The sequence below is a fragment of the Platichthys flesus genome, chromosome 11 (genome assembly GCF_949316205.1).
Source record: "Platichthys flesus chromosome 11, fPlaFle2.1, whole genome shotgun sequence".
NCBI classification, from domain to species: Eukaryota; Metazoa; Chordata; class Actinopteri; order Pleuronectiformes; family Pleuronectidae; genus Platichthys; species Platichthys flesus.
In genome coordinates this window covers 2,940,167-2,955,311 of record NC_084955.1, presented here as the reverse complement: position 1 = coordinate 2,955,311, position 15,145 = coordinate 2,940,167, and the positions used below count along the sequence as shown (strand labels likewise).

General features: G+C 40.6%; 1 protein-coding gene across 1 annotated transcript; it reads right to left on the bottom strand.

Moving 5' to 3' along the window:
• Nucleotides 1–6,967: 6,967 nt before the first annotated feature.
• prdm13 (PR domain containing 13) lies at nt 6,968–13,508 on the bottom strand. The gene is made up of 4 exons (XM_062399527.1): nt 13,280–13,508; nt 11,780–11,911; nt 11,543–11,663; nt 6,968–9,679 (listed from the first exon to the last, which is right to left on the bottom strand). Exons 1-4 carry the CDS (start codon nt 13,445–13,447, stop codon nt 8,190–8,192), a joined length of 1,911 nt encoding a protein of 636 aa, XP_062255511.1. The 5' UTR covers nt 13,448–13,508; the 3' UTR covers nt 6,968–8,189.
• Nucleotides 13,509–15,145: the final 1,637 nt, after the last annotated feature.

Here is a 15,145-nt window from a genome sequence, read left to right as displayed (position 1 = left end):
TTCGTTACCCAAGGACACTTCGGCATGCAGTGGGGGAAGACTGGGATCGAGGAGCTGACCGTCTGGTTACAGAACTCCATAACCAGACGGTCAATGTAGTACATTGACTTAAAGAGGAAAGCAAATTTTCATAAAATCGACATCAAGTTAAACCCTAATCCTGGATTACAATTTAAAAAAAAGATCGACCCCACATACTAACCCCTGACGTAAAACACGTAAAAAATACTATATAAATCTTTCTGCTTTAAGTGGGAGTTGTGTTTAATTATCCTGTTGAAAATATACTCATTCTGAGTATGCAACACGTTTTGTCCAAACATTTGGACTGTGAGACACACAGACACATGCATTATTTACCTATAGAAAGGGTTTAATCATATAGCAATATTTCTTGCACTAGGACCCTATATCAAGTAGCGTACAGAATATATATATATATTTTTTTTTTTTTTTTTACCTATTATCTTCTTTTTTTGTTATTCTAGGTGTGTGTACTACATGTTCAAGTGGGTGGGGTGGGTGGGATGTTGTTTGTATGTGTATGTAAAAAAAAAAAAAAAAAAAACTATGGATATGTCTGTTAAAATGTATGCTCAGTGTATTCGGTGTTCATATACATTTCCAAATAAAAAAATTATCAAAAGAAAAGAAAGGGTTTAATCAGTTTAAAACAAGTTTGTGCCTGAACGGTCTTTTTCTTTTTTGAATCCTAGGTTCACCTGTGTTATTGGTTTCCTTCACCTTGGTTTTAAGACATCCGTCAGATTCCTGCCTCCAGTTATATAAGATGGATGTGAGTGAAATGTAATCATTGATGTTTACAACACTGACAAATAACATTTTGCAAAATTATCAGCTGTTTGTCCTTCCAGTGAGACTTTCTATGGTACCTTCAACATAGGGTCTATTTCTTCAGTTGGGAGGCCAGTAGTTCAGTGATCACAGCGAAGACTGTGAATCATCCAAACTAGCAAGGACATTAAATCTATGAAGCTATGCAGTTAAAAAAAATCTTGCCGAAGCCTCCATTGTCATGGGATGTTAGCAGACAACTCATAAACAAACATTTCAAAACAGAATGACCAACTGACCTGAAACATATACAGGCTGAGTGCGTCTGTGTGTCAGAAAGTAAAAGACATGCTTGTGACTTAAAGAAAAAAAGTTTCATCTGACTTCACTGTTCGACATAAAAGAGGAAGCCTTAAAATTATTTTGGGACAAAGGTATAAGCATTCTTCAACATCCTCTGAGTGGTTTCAACATGTTAACTGGGACAAATATGGCAATTGCTAAATAACTTTTCTTTTACTTTCCTCTATATATTTTGGCATATTATAGGATTAAAATTTGACAGAGCATTTGTATCAACCTGTTGACTTTTCAAAGTGTTTTTATTCATATGCCTTATTTATATTTACTGACAACAAGAAACTAGAATGTCTTGTAGTTGTGCTTAAATCGGACACTTTGAGGCGAATGTCAGATAGAAACCCAAATCTCTGCATGGTCTTTGGTAGATGATCTGATTTTATATTATTTTAGTTTACTGTGTTTACTGTCAGATGTTAGCAGGTTAGCATTCATATTATCCTTGCATATTAATGTTTTCTAACCCTAACCTAAACCTAATTCTAACCCTAACCCTAAAAACAGGTCTTAACCCTGAAACAGCCTGTTCAAAGTGGGTCGGAGAGTGAGGATCAGCCAAAATGTCCTCACTTTCCAAAGATGTCTTCACTCTGTAGGCACTAGGCTCAAAAATGGTCCTCACAAAGATCTCTGTACAAGTACACACAAACACACTTGACTAACACTAAACCTAACCTAACCCCAACACATACTTCTGAGATAGATGTAATGATTTAATTTAAATGCAAAAATGTCATTTTCCATTTCCTGTAATCATTCTGTCTCCATGTTCAACCAGTCAATAAACCCAATAACATGTGGTGGTACAAGTTATTTTAATTTTGAGAAATTAATAAAATTTTGTGTAATTGGCACTCGGTTAATCAGGGAAGAACTCATCAGATTACAAAATTCCTACCAGCCGACGAGCAAAGGCCGGTACAAAATGTTGTAGAGTAGAAACCAAGGCTTGTTGGAGGAGTGGTCATTTCTCTACTGTTTGCCCATACCTCTACCAAGACCCAACAGTCCCTTTAAATTCAATCAAGCTGCACAAAATTTCCCACAAACGCAGATATTAGTCATCTAAATTTTTTTTTTTTTATTGAAATCAGTGAGATATTCCATGAGAAATTGGAGAGAATGTTTAAAAAATGCCCTTGCCCTATCTCGCATTGTTAAAGCATGTGATAAAAACTCTGGCTTGATCTTCTAAATAAGTTTATGAATTCTGTCTTTTGTGTAAGGCTTTGTGTTAATCCTGCAGACAGACAAACGGACAGGGGTGAAAACATAACCTCCTTACAAGAGGCAATAAAAACAGCCACATTGTTCATATGTTCCTATTGAATTGTCATTTGAAGGGTATTTGTATAGCAGTTTTTAAGATGATTAAGTTTTAATTTTATTCTAAACTTAATCTCTACATGACTTTTTCTGAAACACTTTCCGCTTTGAAACATTCACATTTCTTTTTCAGCTTCACAGAATCCAGCCTTCATAATCCACATGTTACAATGGATTGCATTCAAAATGCAACTGTTAAGTTTTACCTAAAAAGGGGCAGAACAGATGGCATGACGCAGGTGACCTGTAGCTCTTCGTCCCTGTCCCTCCTGAACACAACATATCAAGTCCAAAATCACCTTTTTTTCTCTTTTGATTTCAGCTATTGTGTCTTTAAAGTAATTGTATTCTTTTTCTTGTGCTTATGTTAAGAACTATTTATTGGGTTATGTTTTATGATTGGCCCTCAGTTTAATGTCGTTTTATATTCAGCCTTATGCACTGAAATAACAATTTAACGGTGGCTTCAAAAGAAGACTTTCTTTTAAACACTATTTCAAATTGTTTTCTTAATACATTTTCCGATGACCTTATGGTAGCCTCGACGATGCAGCATGCTTGGATTATTCATTAGTTTAAAACCTTGACATGAGGCTGAAGTATCCGCTATCTTTATCGTGACTCATCCATTGGTCGGTCAGTTAGGACAAGTGGATGAAAAGAATTCCTATTATCAAGGGTACCCGCTCCTGGCTTTATGGGAAACTATATTGTAGTCCTTCTGGACGTGGTGGCTAGCCTGCCGTTGAAGTCTGGTTTTGGATCAAATTCTAGGCTGGGAGTCAAACTCTCTCAATCAAACTCTTTTTTCCCCAATGTTCCCACTAATGAACGTCACTAATTGATTGAAAATGCTGGTGGGAGGGGATGAGCAAGCAGGGTGTTATAGTGTGAGAGAGGGAAGAGGGATTTTGAACACAAATAGTGTATGGAACCGGTCCAGACTGATGCAGGGGCCCACAATGGAGAGCCTTGAGTATTGTACACAGAGGAGACAATATAATGCAGGGGAGCAGCCACATAAAGGGACAGTCAGCTCCGACCCTCTGAAGCTGCTCCCCTGCCGAGAGTGAAAACACTCTGTGGTTAATTACAATAATTCCCGTGGGTTGAATCATGGCGTGCATTTGTGGCCAATTATAGCGAGGAAGCATGTAAAGTATAAATCCTTGTGACAGTTTTCATGTGCATCACACTGGCCTTTTCTTCTTGTTGTCTTAAACTCACTATAAGCGAGGGAATAAATTGAATCCAGCCACAAATCCATCACATCACGTTAAACTATAGAGCACTGCATCTTTCTTTTTTCGATGTTCCTTTGCAGCCAGACTAACCTGGGTCTGCAAGCATTAAACTCATGTGATGGGAAGACTGGGGTCAACATCCCCTCAGAAAATCTAATAGCGTCACTTGTATCTTTAAACACGTTCTCTCCATCACAATCCAGTGCCTGTGACCAGCAGGGGAACAAAGATCAACCAGCGAATCAAAAGCTCTGCTTTGTTGCTTGGTTCTGTCTTCACCACCTTGGCCGCCTGACTCACACTCAACCCCACCATCCATTTCTCTACTAATAGAAAAACCTCAAGGTATGTGCACTGCTCCTCTCGGTCTGCGTGTTCACTGGGTGGAAAAGGCCACGTGCTCCTGAAACAGAGTCAGGGCTTCCACTCAGGTCTATTGAGGATTATTGAGATGGTGCTTGAACTGGGGTAGCGCTTGCGGTTGCCAGTATGTTAGACGTGTGTCCAGCTTGTCTGTTAGTATGAGTTTTCCTACATGTTGTCTTTGTTATTCTCTCAATCAAAAAGGGCCCATTTCTAAAATAAGCTACAAAAGGGTATAGCTATGTGAGGTATAATATGTGTAGATTCAAAACTAAATCTATTATCGGATAACTGAGTCCAGCAGATGTGATAGATTGTCACATTACTGCGTTATTTAAAAAGATTACAGGAAAGAATTACTATTACTTACTATTTCCAAAAATGCTTACTTTTACATATTATAGTTGGCTTTTCCGTTTGCTTGGTGCAGCAGCTAAAGTATAGTGAATATATAATAGTTTGTATCCACCAAACTATTATATAGTTGATTTATAGGTTGTGTGTTCAAACAAGGACTATTCAGCAATCACCTTCTTTAAAGTTGGAGGTTATATAAACTGAGTGCCCTGCTTCCATTTGACGTAGCTGACAGCTGAGGAACAAAAATAATCAAATGAGTAATGTAACAGATTACTCTGGCTCTTTAAGAAGGACACCCAGTCAGCAAATCATAGCCTGAAACATGTTGTAGAAATATGGCCTTGAGATTAATGTGTGTTGTGATTTACACAAGATAATGACTGATGGAAAGTTGGAGGAGGGTGTAATAGCATCCTCTCTGCACTTCAGATACTCCATGTTATTCAGATCTGACTAGAAGGTGTTGCACACTGTAGGAGAAAAATGATCTACATCAGAGGACCTGCAGGTTGTATTTAAAGCTTGTCGATAAATGGTTTTCCATCATAATAAAGGAACGACTGAGTTAGTGATATCCGATGTTCACATATTTTGACCGAACTTTTATACCAGATGTGATGCAGCTTTGCATCCTATACCTGAAAGCTCGGATTGAAATAAATTTCTTAGGTTTTTAATTCAGGAATGTCGATGGAAAACTTCGAAGGCCAAATTTGATGGACTGATTTCTATAAGTGTGTGCATTTTGATGCAGCTTGATTGAATTCAAGGGAACGTTTGGTTCTTGGGAGAATGTTGTGTCTACTGAGAGACATACTTCATGTTTTTGCTTTTATCTCATTCGCTTTCCATTGTCAGTCTTTCTATGTCTTAGAAAATCGATGTATGTTTGGTGGTTAGAAATCAACAGCAGTTCTGACTTGTTCACTTCTCAATGCAGACGTGACATTTGACACACAACTCATGTGTAGAAATTATGTGTAGAAATGTCAGATTTATATGATTGTTGATGTATGAACCAGAAGGCCTAGACACTATGGAAACATATATCTATGTGTGTGTGTCTGTGTGTTTGTGCCTGTCTGTGTGGGTGTGTGCCTGTGCCTCCTGCTATACCTGTCTTTGTGTTTAAATGTTTTTTCAGTGTCACCACCTTGACAATGCATTAAACAGAAGTAATAGGGATAGAGGAGATTGAATATGGTGGCACACTATAGCGTCTTTAAGATTAACACAAATGTATTTACGCTGCCACATCAAGGTCGCACCTATTTCCACCGCCTTTACAGCTCCTAGAGCTTAGGAGGTCATTCACCAGCGGACAGTTTAAGTTCGCTGCAACTGTCATTGTGGGGTTGTCTGCTCTTTAATTGTCAGTTGCACACAGCCAAAGGGAATTGTGTGCAAAATAACACATGGAGGCAGTGTAGGTTAGGGTGAAAGAAACTGCAACGACCTCCAGTGTGTTTCCTTTTTCAATCGGAAAATAAGACACAAACTATAGAAGCAAATTAAAGTTATTAAGGTCCATAGTGTTTTAAAATGTATGTTTTCAGATTATAATAGTGAGGACCACGTGACTGGGATGCCTCGAAAATGGCTGCACCTCTTTCCTCTGGTGTGTGTGAAGGGACTGATCGGTGGGGTACAGCTGTGAGGCTATAGCAACCACTGAAATGACAGGATTGCAAGCCTGCTGGATTTCACCTCATCTAGATAGAAGGTGGCATGCACACACACACACACACGTACACACAATCACACACACAATCACACCACCCACCAATTTCAAAGTCCATGCCTTCATATTTTAACAAAACTCGCTAATGAAGAAAACTGAAATTAAATATTTTTAGAAAACCACAAATTCTTCGGGGGACTAAGGACTTTGAATATTGTTATGTTACATTAGTTTACATGATTTCTATTAGTTTAAATAGGAGTTCTTATATAATCACTTGCCAAACAATAGATTGGTTTGGTTTCTGACCCTCTGACCCCACAATCTCAAAGTTTTTTTGGGCCATTTTCCACTTTTTTTGGAGAAATATGCTGTTTTTTATATTTCTTAAAGCAACCTCGGATAAATAGTTTTATCTAAATCTACCGTTAAATTGGACGAAGCAGAAAACGCTCAGGCACATTTCTGAAGAAAATTTAAAATCCAGCATATTTCTACACATTAATGCACACGAATTAATAACTCGATAATTCAACACTCGAGCAACACTCTGAACTCTTATTTGTAAGCTACAGTTTGTCAATAATACTTCCACTGTCAATGACTTTGTTTTATGATATTTTATTTATATTCAATATATTTATACATTTGACAATTTACATCCCCACTTGGTTTGGTGGGTTTATTTTGACTAATAACGTCACATTTTTATTAGTAGTAGTAGAATTTATATTATTATTATAATTGTTATATTATATACATAAAAAATCTCAAACGGACGAAATGTATCGTCCCTCTGTATTTATCCTCTGCGTTATCAGGGCTGAATCACAGAGCGTGGACCAACGGCTCAGTAAATTATAGCTTAGCATACTATTTTGATATAAATTACACAAATAATTGAATAATGACTAATTAAGACCAAAAAACGAAACGAAATGTTCATACATGCCTGCACCAGAACTTCACATGGAAGACGTGAGGGTTTACAAATTCTGAACATCTAATGATTCAATAAAAACACATAATTTCTTCTTATTTTTTAAATAGATTTATTAAAAAAACAACCAAGTATTGGACAAGAGTTTAGTATTGTCCTCATCACAGACAATTATCACTTATTAACATACGTATACAACACTTTTCCACTCAGATGTGAAATATCCTACTTTACACGTCTTATAGCCTTTACTGCAATCAATACATTTTCTCTCTCTAGAAATAATTCCTTAAATAAACTGGCTGCTGCTGCTTTAAGAACAACATGCCTGCGCCATGAAAGTGCAAATTGAAGTACAGTGTGTTATTCAGCGAGGCGCAGGGAACACGAGATCTGCAAAGAAGTGAGGAAATCAGTTCGATTCTAAGCATTGTTTTCGTCACTGATTTGTTGGAATGAGATGCCCATTGCTGTTTTTAAAGTGCAACTAACAGTTAAGAGGGGAGAATAGGATATTTGTCATTATGTTTATTTGAGGGGAGTGGGTAGAAGTGGCTTTTCAAACTCATAGTTCCTTCTCCGGGGGAGACATACAAAAACACATCTGGTACATTTTTACACTCCAACTGTAACTAACTTATAGGAAGTCTCTTTCATATTCAGCCTTGATTTTTTTTTTACCTGAATCATTGTTATTGTTTGGTTTTAGAAGTGCCAGATTTATAAAAGTATATAAAAATGAAAACAGTTATGGTGATTTGCATTTAAAGCAAACGGACACCACTGTCCGAATTCTTCTTTTTAACTTGTTTTTAAAGCATTTTTGAAGTGCCCTTGATCAAGATACCGAATGTGTTTACCTTTTACTGTAACTCATAACTAAATACATGCAATGTGTAAAGTTACGCAAAGCAATATACAAAGCAATGCGCAAAGTTTTAGGTCGAAATAATATGTTTGTTTTTTTGTATTTTGACAAACAAATGAAAAACATAAAAATATATTTGGAGGCCACATGTCCACTATAATTAGATGTGGCGGTTTTGGGAGGATGTCCAAATGATTCGATACAAGACTAAATGACACCATTTCAAGACAATGGGCATTCTCTGAAACCCTCTCAGTCATTATTTTTGCTCGACTCCTGGTCGCTCTGGTCGTCCGTGAAGCACACGTCCACATCACTGTCATTGTCGCTCTTCTGCTCCGCGTCCTCGAACAGGCCGCCGGGTTTGTCCTCCAGTTTCCTCACCGTCTGCCCGGGGTGCCTGGACTTGACGTGCCTCTCCAGGTCCCGCCTCCGCACCAGCACCTTGCCGCAGAAGTCGCACCTGTACGGGGTGTTTCCCTCCGCGTGCAGCCGGATGTGCTTGTTCAGGTTGCTCGGGTCTCCGAAGGGCCGGAAGCACACCTTGCACTTGAGCGGTTTGTAACCTGTGTGAGTTCTCATGTGGATTTTCAGCCCGTATTTTCTCGAGTACAGTTTGCCGCAGTACAAACACAGGTGTCCCTTTTTCGGTTTGCCAGAGCCGCTGTTGCTGGAGGCTCCGGCCGGCATCGAGTCTAGCCGCGTCCGGTTCTTCTCCGCCGCGATTTCGGACAGCTGTTGAGTGTGCATGGCGATCTCCCGGTCGATGTTGGTGATGGAGCCCAGGTCTTGACTCAACGACGGCGCACCAAAGTAGGACATGGACTCCGGGTACTTGAGGAGGTTTCCGAAGTGGAATTTCAGAGGATAGTAAGGTGAACTGTACAGAAGCTCCCCGTTATAGACAGTGAAGGGCATCAATGGGATGTTACAGTCTCCACCATAAGTCTTAACGCCATCAAAGTGAGGGAGGGAGAACCGTTCAAAGTGGAGTCCAGGGGGCACCTGGGGGTAACGGGAGGGGGACAGGCCGGAGTGCATCCGGCTCTCCACGTGCTTGAAAGCCGAGGTCTCCTCCACGTGAGGCAGCAGTGGGAAAGCCCGGAGAGCGTTTGTGCATGGCACCAGAGGGGATGTGGCGTCCATAATTGCAGGTGCACATTTTGGAGGATGGCTGCCTCCTCCGTTCAGAGTCTCGCCCACATTCCGGATTGGTTTCATGTTACCAATAATTTTACTGAATCCCATACCACTCAGCTTCCCGTTGGGGTCCTCTCTGGAGGCGTCAGCGCCCGGGACTTTGGAGACGCCGGTCGGCTTGAAGGCAGAGCGCACACCCGGGTGAAAGCCCATGCTGTTGAGCACGGAGGATGTGTTGCCCAGGCTGAGGAGCTGCCCCTGGTTTCTGGCTGCGGTGACGCTCATGTCGAGGGCCCGGTCCTGCTCCTCGGTGCTGCTTTTCTTGGACAGTCCCGATTTGATTAGAAACGACGAGGAGGACACCGCCCGCCGGCCCGAGTCTGACATGGAGGAGTTGTTGTGAGTGCTCCTCGGAGAGATGGAGGTGTTGGGGATATCTCCAGACTTTGGTGACCTGCTGAATGCCTCGGTGCCTCTTGCCTGTTCGCTGCTCACAAACCCCCGCCCGTTGCTCAGCGCGCAGTGGAAGTGGACGTGGGCCTTGAGTGTGTTCGGGTATTTGAATATTCTCCAGCAGTACCAGCAGATGTATCGCTCCTCACCTGTAGACAACAAGAATGACATTAATGATGAGGTGGACGCAGCTCATTACCTGACACAACATAGCGTGAAAAAAGTGAATAAGCCTTCGGATGACATGTCAGTTATCAGAATATTTCCATATATATTTCCATGCGTAAAAACACCACACCCGTGCGTAAAATGAGAATAACAGGTTTAGCAACCTGTAGAGACACGACCATATTTAATCTGTTTGAGCATGACGTGTGTGGTACACAACATGATTAAATTGAGAGAAATATAATAGAAAATATTGTATTTACTTTTGCAGCGAAGTGCATCGAGTGATGCATTGTCACATTTGTTCGATTTTCCTTGGGACATTTTTCTTTTGTATATTTAATATTTTATAAAATAGTTATTTTATATTCTTATCAGTTACTGCTGCACTTCAGCTGATCCGTAACACTAGGCCTGATACGATGCGGCTCCTAAGATCTGGTGCCAAATGGTATTAGCGGGGAGCCATATTAATGGTCCCCGGTCGATCACTCAGAGGTTAATACAGATGTAATGATTTTGTAATCCTCATACGGACCATTGTTTATGATCGCCATCAAAAGGGCAAACGCCCTGCCCAATCTGGCGCTCAGAAACCGATGCATTGAATGCGGGACTTTCCCCTCACATGTGCTCTTTCCCGTGGAAGTGACAGCAGCTGTTGCTTGAAATCGCAAGTCTCCAGAAACAATGGGGCCGGCCCATCTGTTGACGCCTAATAATGGGAAGCGAGCGTATGTCCATGAGCGCACGGTGCGTCGGGCCGGAGAATCAGGCCAATATACACCCCACATAAAAGTTAGCATTCATTAGGCCACAATACTTTAACGCACCCACCTAATTCACCGTGAAGCACTTGTTCTCGAATTTATTTGCCTTTTGACTTCATGAATATTAATGACGCGGTGGCATTTGTTAACCTATCTGTCTCTTGACTGAATCGCCAGACTCCTCTTCCTCCTCCACGGTCGCTCAGACACGTCAATTTTTTGCCTTTAGTTGCTTTTCAAAAAAAACCCGTTTCAAGCACATTCTTTTTTAAACATATTTTCGTTTACGTTATGCTTTAATGTTTTCTCTTAATCAGTCAGCAAGAAATCTGAAACAGTCTTGACAGAATGAGTTAAAAGTATCGGTTGATAATAATTTCTATTAACGGATTAGATCCTGCTGGGCTGGTGTGTTTTGCTAAGATTATACACTAATCCCCAAGCGCAAAAAGCAAATCCCCCAAATCATCTTTACAGCCCAAACAAACGGATTAACGGTCCAAACACAGGCTGAAGACAAAATTCAGCCAACAAGAAATCACTCGGAGAAAGAGGCGATTAGGCACTTAAATGAACTTAAATGTTGCCAGTAACATTCATCAAATATAATGCACTCATCTCTCCTTCTTCTGGTAAACGGAATGTGTTTCTTCCGAAATAAAGGAAAAAATATGCTGGAGGAATAGGATGAAAAATAAACAACCAATTGATTTGCATATCTGAGCGATAAGAACGGCCATTGTGGTTATTGACAGATATTTAATTGTGCAGTGATGGGGCCTCAACATATCGATGACACTGTCAGACCTGTAGCCTGTAGACATGACGGAAAGATACCCATTGAATTTAGTTTCTCTGAGTTATTATTATGATAATAATAATAATTAATATTATTGTTATTGAATTTAGTTTCTCTGAATTATTATTATGATAATAATTTAATTAATATAATTATTATATAATAATATATTTCAAATTCTGAGTTCCCTATAATTGTCAAAACTGTCCATTGTATTTCCCAGAATGCAAAAGCCGCTTGGTTAAACTGGTCCTTGGGCATGAACAGTGTCATACCTTTCTCGTCGTGCGTGGGAGTGGCGGTGGTGGGGATGTCGTACCACTGGGCCATAGCGTTGGAGTACCAAACACTGAGCTCCTCTCCTGCCGGGATTTCTCTCAGCACACGGTAGAAAATCTTAAAAAAAAAATATAAGAGGATTAATTACAAGCGTGTCAAATAAATTTAAAAATAATAAGAATATTATTGAGAAACTCCAGCAGATTTATGTATGATAAGGGTAAAAAGTTCACCTGTCCACCAGGTAAATCCGACACAGCCTCTAGGTTTTGCTCTTGGCTGTTCCTGGCGGCGCGGATGAATCCGATCCAGTCTGGCACAGGACAGCTCGACTCATCCACGAACTCTCCTCGCACCAAGCGGACCTAGAAACGAGGCCGAGAAATGAAACGAATGAGGCAAGGTTTGCAACTGACCACAGCAGAACAGGGGTGATGGGAAACATGAAAGGAGAACTTCAACTTGTTCTGTTTGTATCTCAATCATTTATTTGTTAATCCGCTAATGCATTACTTCAATTCATCTATTTCTCAAAGAGGTACCTGGAGGTGCCGCGCGGCCACGCCTGACCAAAGGGCGCATAATGCGCCTCTTTATCCGCTCTGCTGATAATTTACTAAAGAGAATGACACACGGGCCTAATTGAGTTGATATGGGAAACGAATTTGAGGAGTGTCAGAGCGTTTCTAAACTGTTCAGGGACATTAAAGATCGAAGCGTGACATTTGACACAGAGATTGCACCTGATGATCGCCTGCAGCCCGGGGGCCACGCATTTAGACGCATCAATCACAAGCGTTGACAGCCTCAACAATAACAGGGCGCGGTTATAGCGGCGCGCATGGCATCAAATTGTTTGTGTTTATTGTTTGTTTGTGTGTAAAATAAAAATAACTAAAATAACTATGATAATGAGTCAGAAAGTTTGACTTATTTTTTATTGTCTTGTATTTAAAAAATGTCAGGTCTGGAGACTTTTACTTTCTAAATATTATTTTGAAGACAATAACTCAAAATCCCACTGCGGCCACATGAACAACAATTTATTAGATTTTTACTTTTCATCCTTGTTGTTATTCTTTCTGTATTTTATTTCCCCAGCTGCAGGCAGCGGCGCCTCAGTGGCATCTTTCTGTGGCCGGATTACATTAACAGTAAACGGCTCATCGGAATAACAGGCCCGCCAGGCAGTTAAATGTGAGGCGGCAGACCCGGGTCGCCCATTAGGCCGGTTAACTAGAAGCACAGACTGACAAGTCTGCCACTAATGGAGCTCAATTATTTCCAACATGACAGGCCAAAGCAATTAATAACCGAGGGCCCGATAGAGTTTGACAGTGCAGCTTTAAAAATCAAAGATTGTTTTAAATAATATTACTCAACAGGGAGGAAATAGGCCTACAGGGGGTTATATTTTTTGTAATCGATGGAGTAAATTTTATAGATAAAAAGGTAAAAATGACAGAACATGCAGTGGTTTAACCATAGTTAACATTTTCTTCTCAAATATAGAGTTGTGGATTAAATAAACTACTAATCAGAAAATGCGTAAATTCTTATTTAATAAAATGACAATGCAGCTCCTTGTCAATTATCCAGTGCACCATGCCGCTTTAAAAATATTTAAAAGCAAGACACATAAACTGGACCACCAAGTAAAAAAAAAAAAGCAGCACAAATAGTGAGGATCTTGAATGACTTCTTGAAAGTGTCATTGTATCATTTTAACCTACCTTCTTCTTGGGTCCAACTTCCTTACGATCCGACAAGTACTTCCCCAGTTTGAAGATGCCCGGTACCGGTCCTATCCGGAGGCCGGCCGGGATGCTGCAGTCCGCAAACACACTGACGGTGGTGGACGCCCGGGTGGCTTGCATGGCGTGGGGTGAGATCAGAACCATGAAGACTGATGGAGACCGAGTGTGAGTGGGAGAGCGCTGCAGGGAAGGAGAGAGGGAGAGGAGGAGGAGAGAGAAACAGAGAGGAGGATGAGGACCGGTCGATATCCGTCCTCAAAGTGACGCGGTGGCGTTATGCTGCCCGGCTTTTCTAGTGATGGTGCAAGCAAGGTACCCCCCCCCCCCCCCCCCCCCCCACACACACACACTCACTCACCCCAACCTCTCCAGCTCCAGGATAAAAAGGGGGGGGGGGGGCAGAGAGGTGAATCTGTGCTATGTTAGGTAGTTTGAGGGGGAGGTGGTCCAGAGTTTGACTGGATGGAGTGTGTGCGCATGTGTGTGCGTGTGTGTGAGTGTGAGAGAGTTGGGCTCTCCCTGCAGCTGTGAGGAGAGGGGAAACGGGCCGGCCCAGTCACATGGAGACTTTCCCTCACCCCGCCGCATAATGAATTGCTCCAAACCGGTCAAGAGACACAAAGGGCCAGGCGACCTTCCCATCCCCGAAATCCAATTTGTCAAGGGCAGAGAAAAGAGGGTGCACAATCAAAGGTCCAGAGCGACCATTAATCCTCAGCATGTGGCTTTGTCCTGCAGACAGTTCCGATATTTTCACTGACAAATCCACTGTATAATTTATCCATAAATCCTCACCCCTTCCCATTCCCTCCTTTCAAGGCAGGTTTTTGGAAATGAGTGGCTACTTTAAATCTACTTGGCTGGCATTCTTTGGGGTTTTATATACTTCAAAGCGTCTTTATTCTCCCTCCTCTTTTTGTGTCCTTAGGTTGACAAAAGGCGCAGGAAAGTTTAGAGGACTTGTTAACTCCTATTGACTCTCGGCGTGTGCCGGGTTGCGATCAGGCAGGTACTGAAAAGGCAGAACCACCAGTAGGAAGAAGAAGGAAGAGAGAAAAAACAACTCGAAATAACCAGTACCATCTTTTCAACGCGCGCGCGCGCACATACACACACACTTGTGGTTTTTGTGTCTCGTCCTCCTAATTCAACACATGTTCATTCTGTTGTTTCATTGAAGGAAAAGGGGAAATATTAATACAAATCATAAATCCATTATGATATTTTGCTTTAATTATAAGTAATTTTACCCTAAGGTGGTAGATCATTTTAGTAGCAAATGTAATTAAAATGATGATTTAAAATATTTTTTTAAAAGATGTTTTTCTATTAAAGTGAATGATCAATAAAATTTGCAACACTAGAAAAATAGAACGCTTTTTCCCTTTTCGAAGTGAATATAATATATTTTATTTAAATGAAAATGTTCAAATTATTGGTGATATTCGACAAACGTAAAACTGTTATTACATCAAAGAGACATAACTACAGGAATATCAGGAATAAATATTGACTGACTTGAGTGTCTTGATTGATTGATACATTGTGTCCTGTATGAAAAATCGTATCACCTAAGATTTTTATAACAGAGATTTTTTTGTGTTTGTTATTTTGGGAAGGTTTCTCTGAAGAGAACTTTATTCCTTCAGTTAATCCGACACATTCAGAGAATATGTCGATATTTTGCTATACGTGCTAAGAAAACAACAACATAATATATTAAATACATTAGCACTAAAATTATACAATATGTATACATTTTCCACATCTAGACCTTAAATGGCATGGCATGGCATATAATAATACAATCTTTCACGGACTGATTGACTTGCTGGCTGCTCA

Coding starts and splice junctions, on each gene's coding strand:
- prdm13 (XM_062399527.1), bottom strand. CDS start 13,447: ATGGTTCTGATCTCACCCCACGCCATGCAAGCCACCCGGGCGTCCACC. Junction 11,912..13,279: donor AAGTTGGACCCAAGAAGAAG/GTAGGTTAAAAT, acceptor CCTCGTTTCTAG/GTCCGCTTGGTGCGAGGAGA. Junction 9,680..11,542: donor TCCCACGCACGACGAGAAAG/GTATGACACTGT, acceptor TGTTGTCTACAG/GTGAGGAGCGATACATCTGC.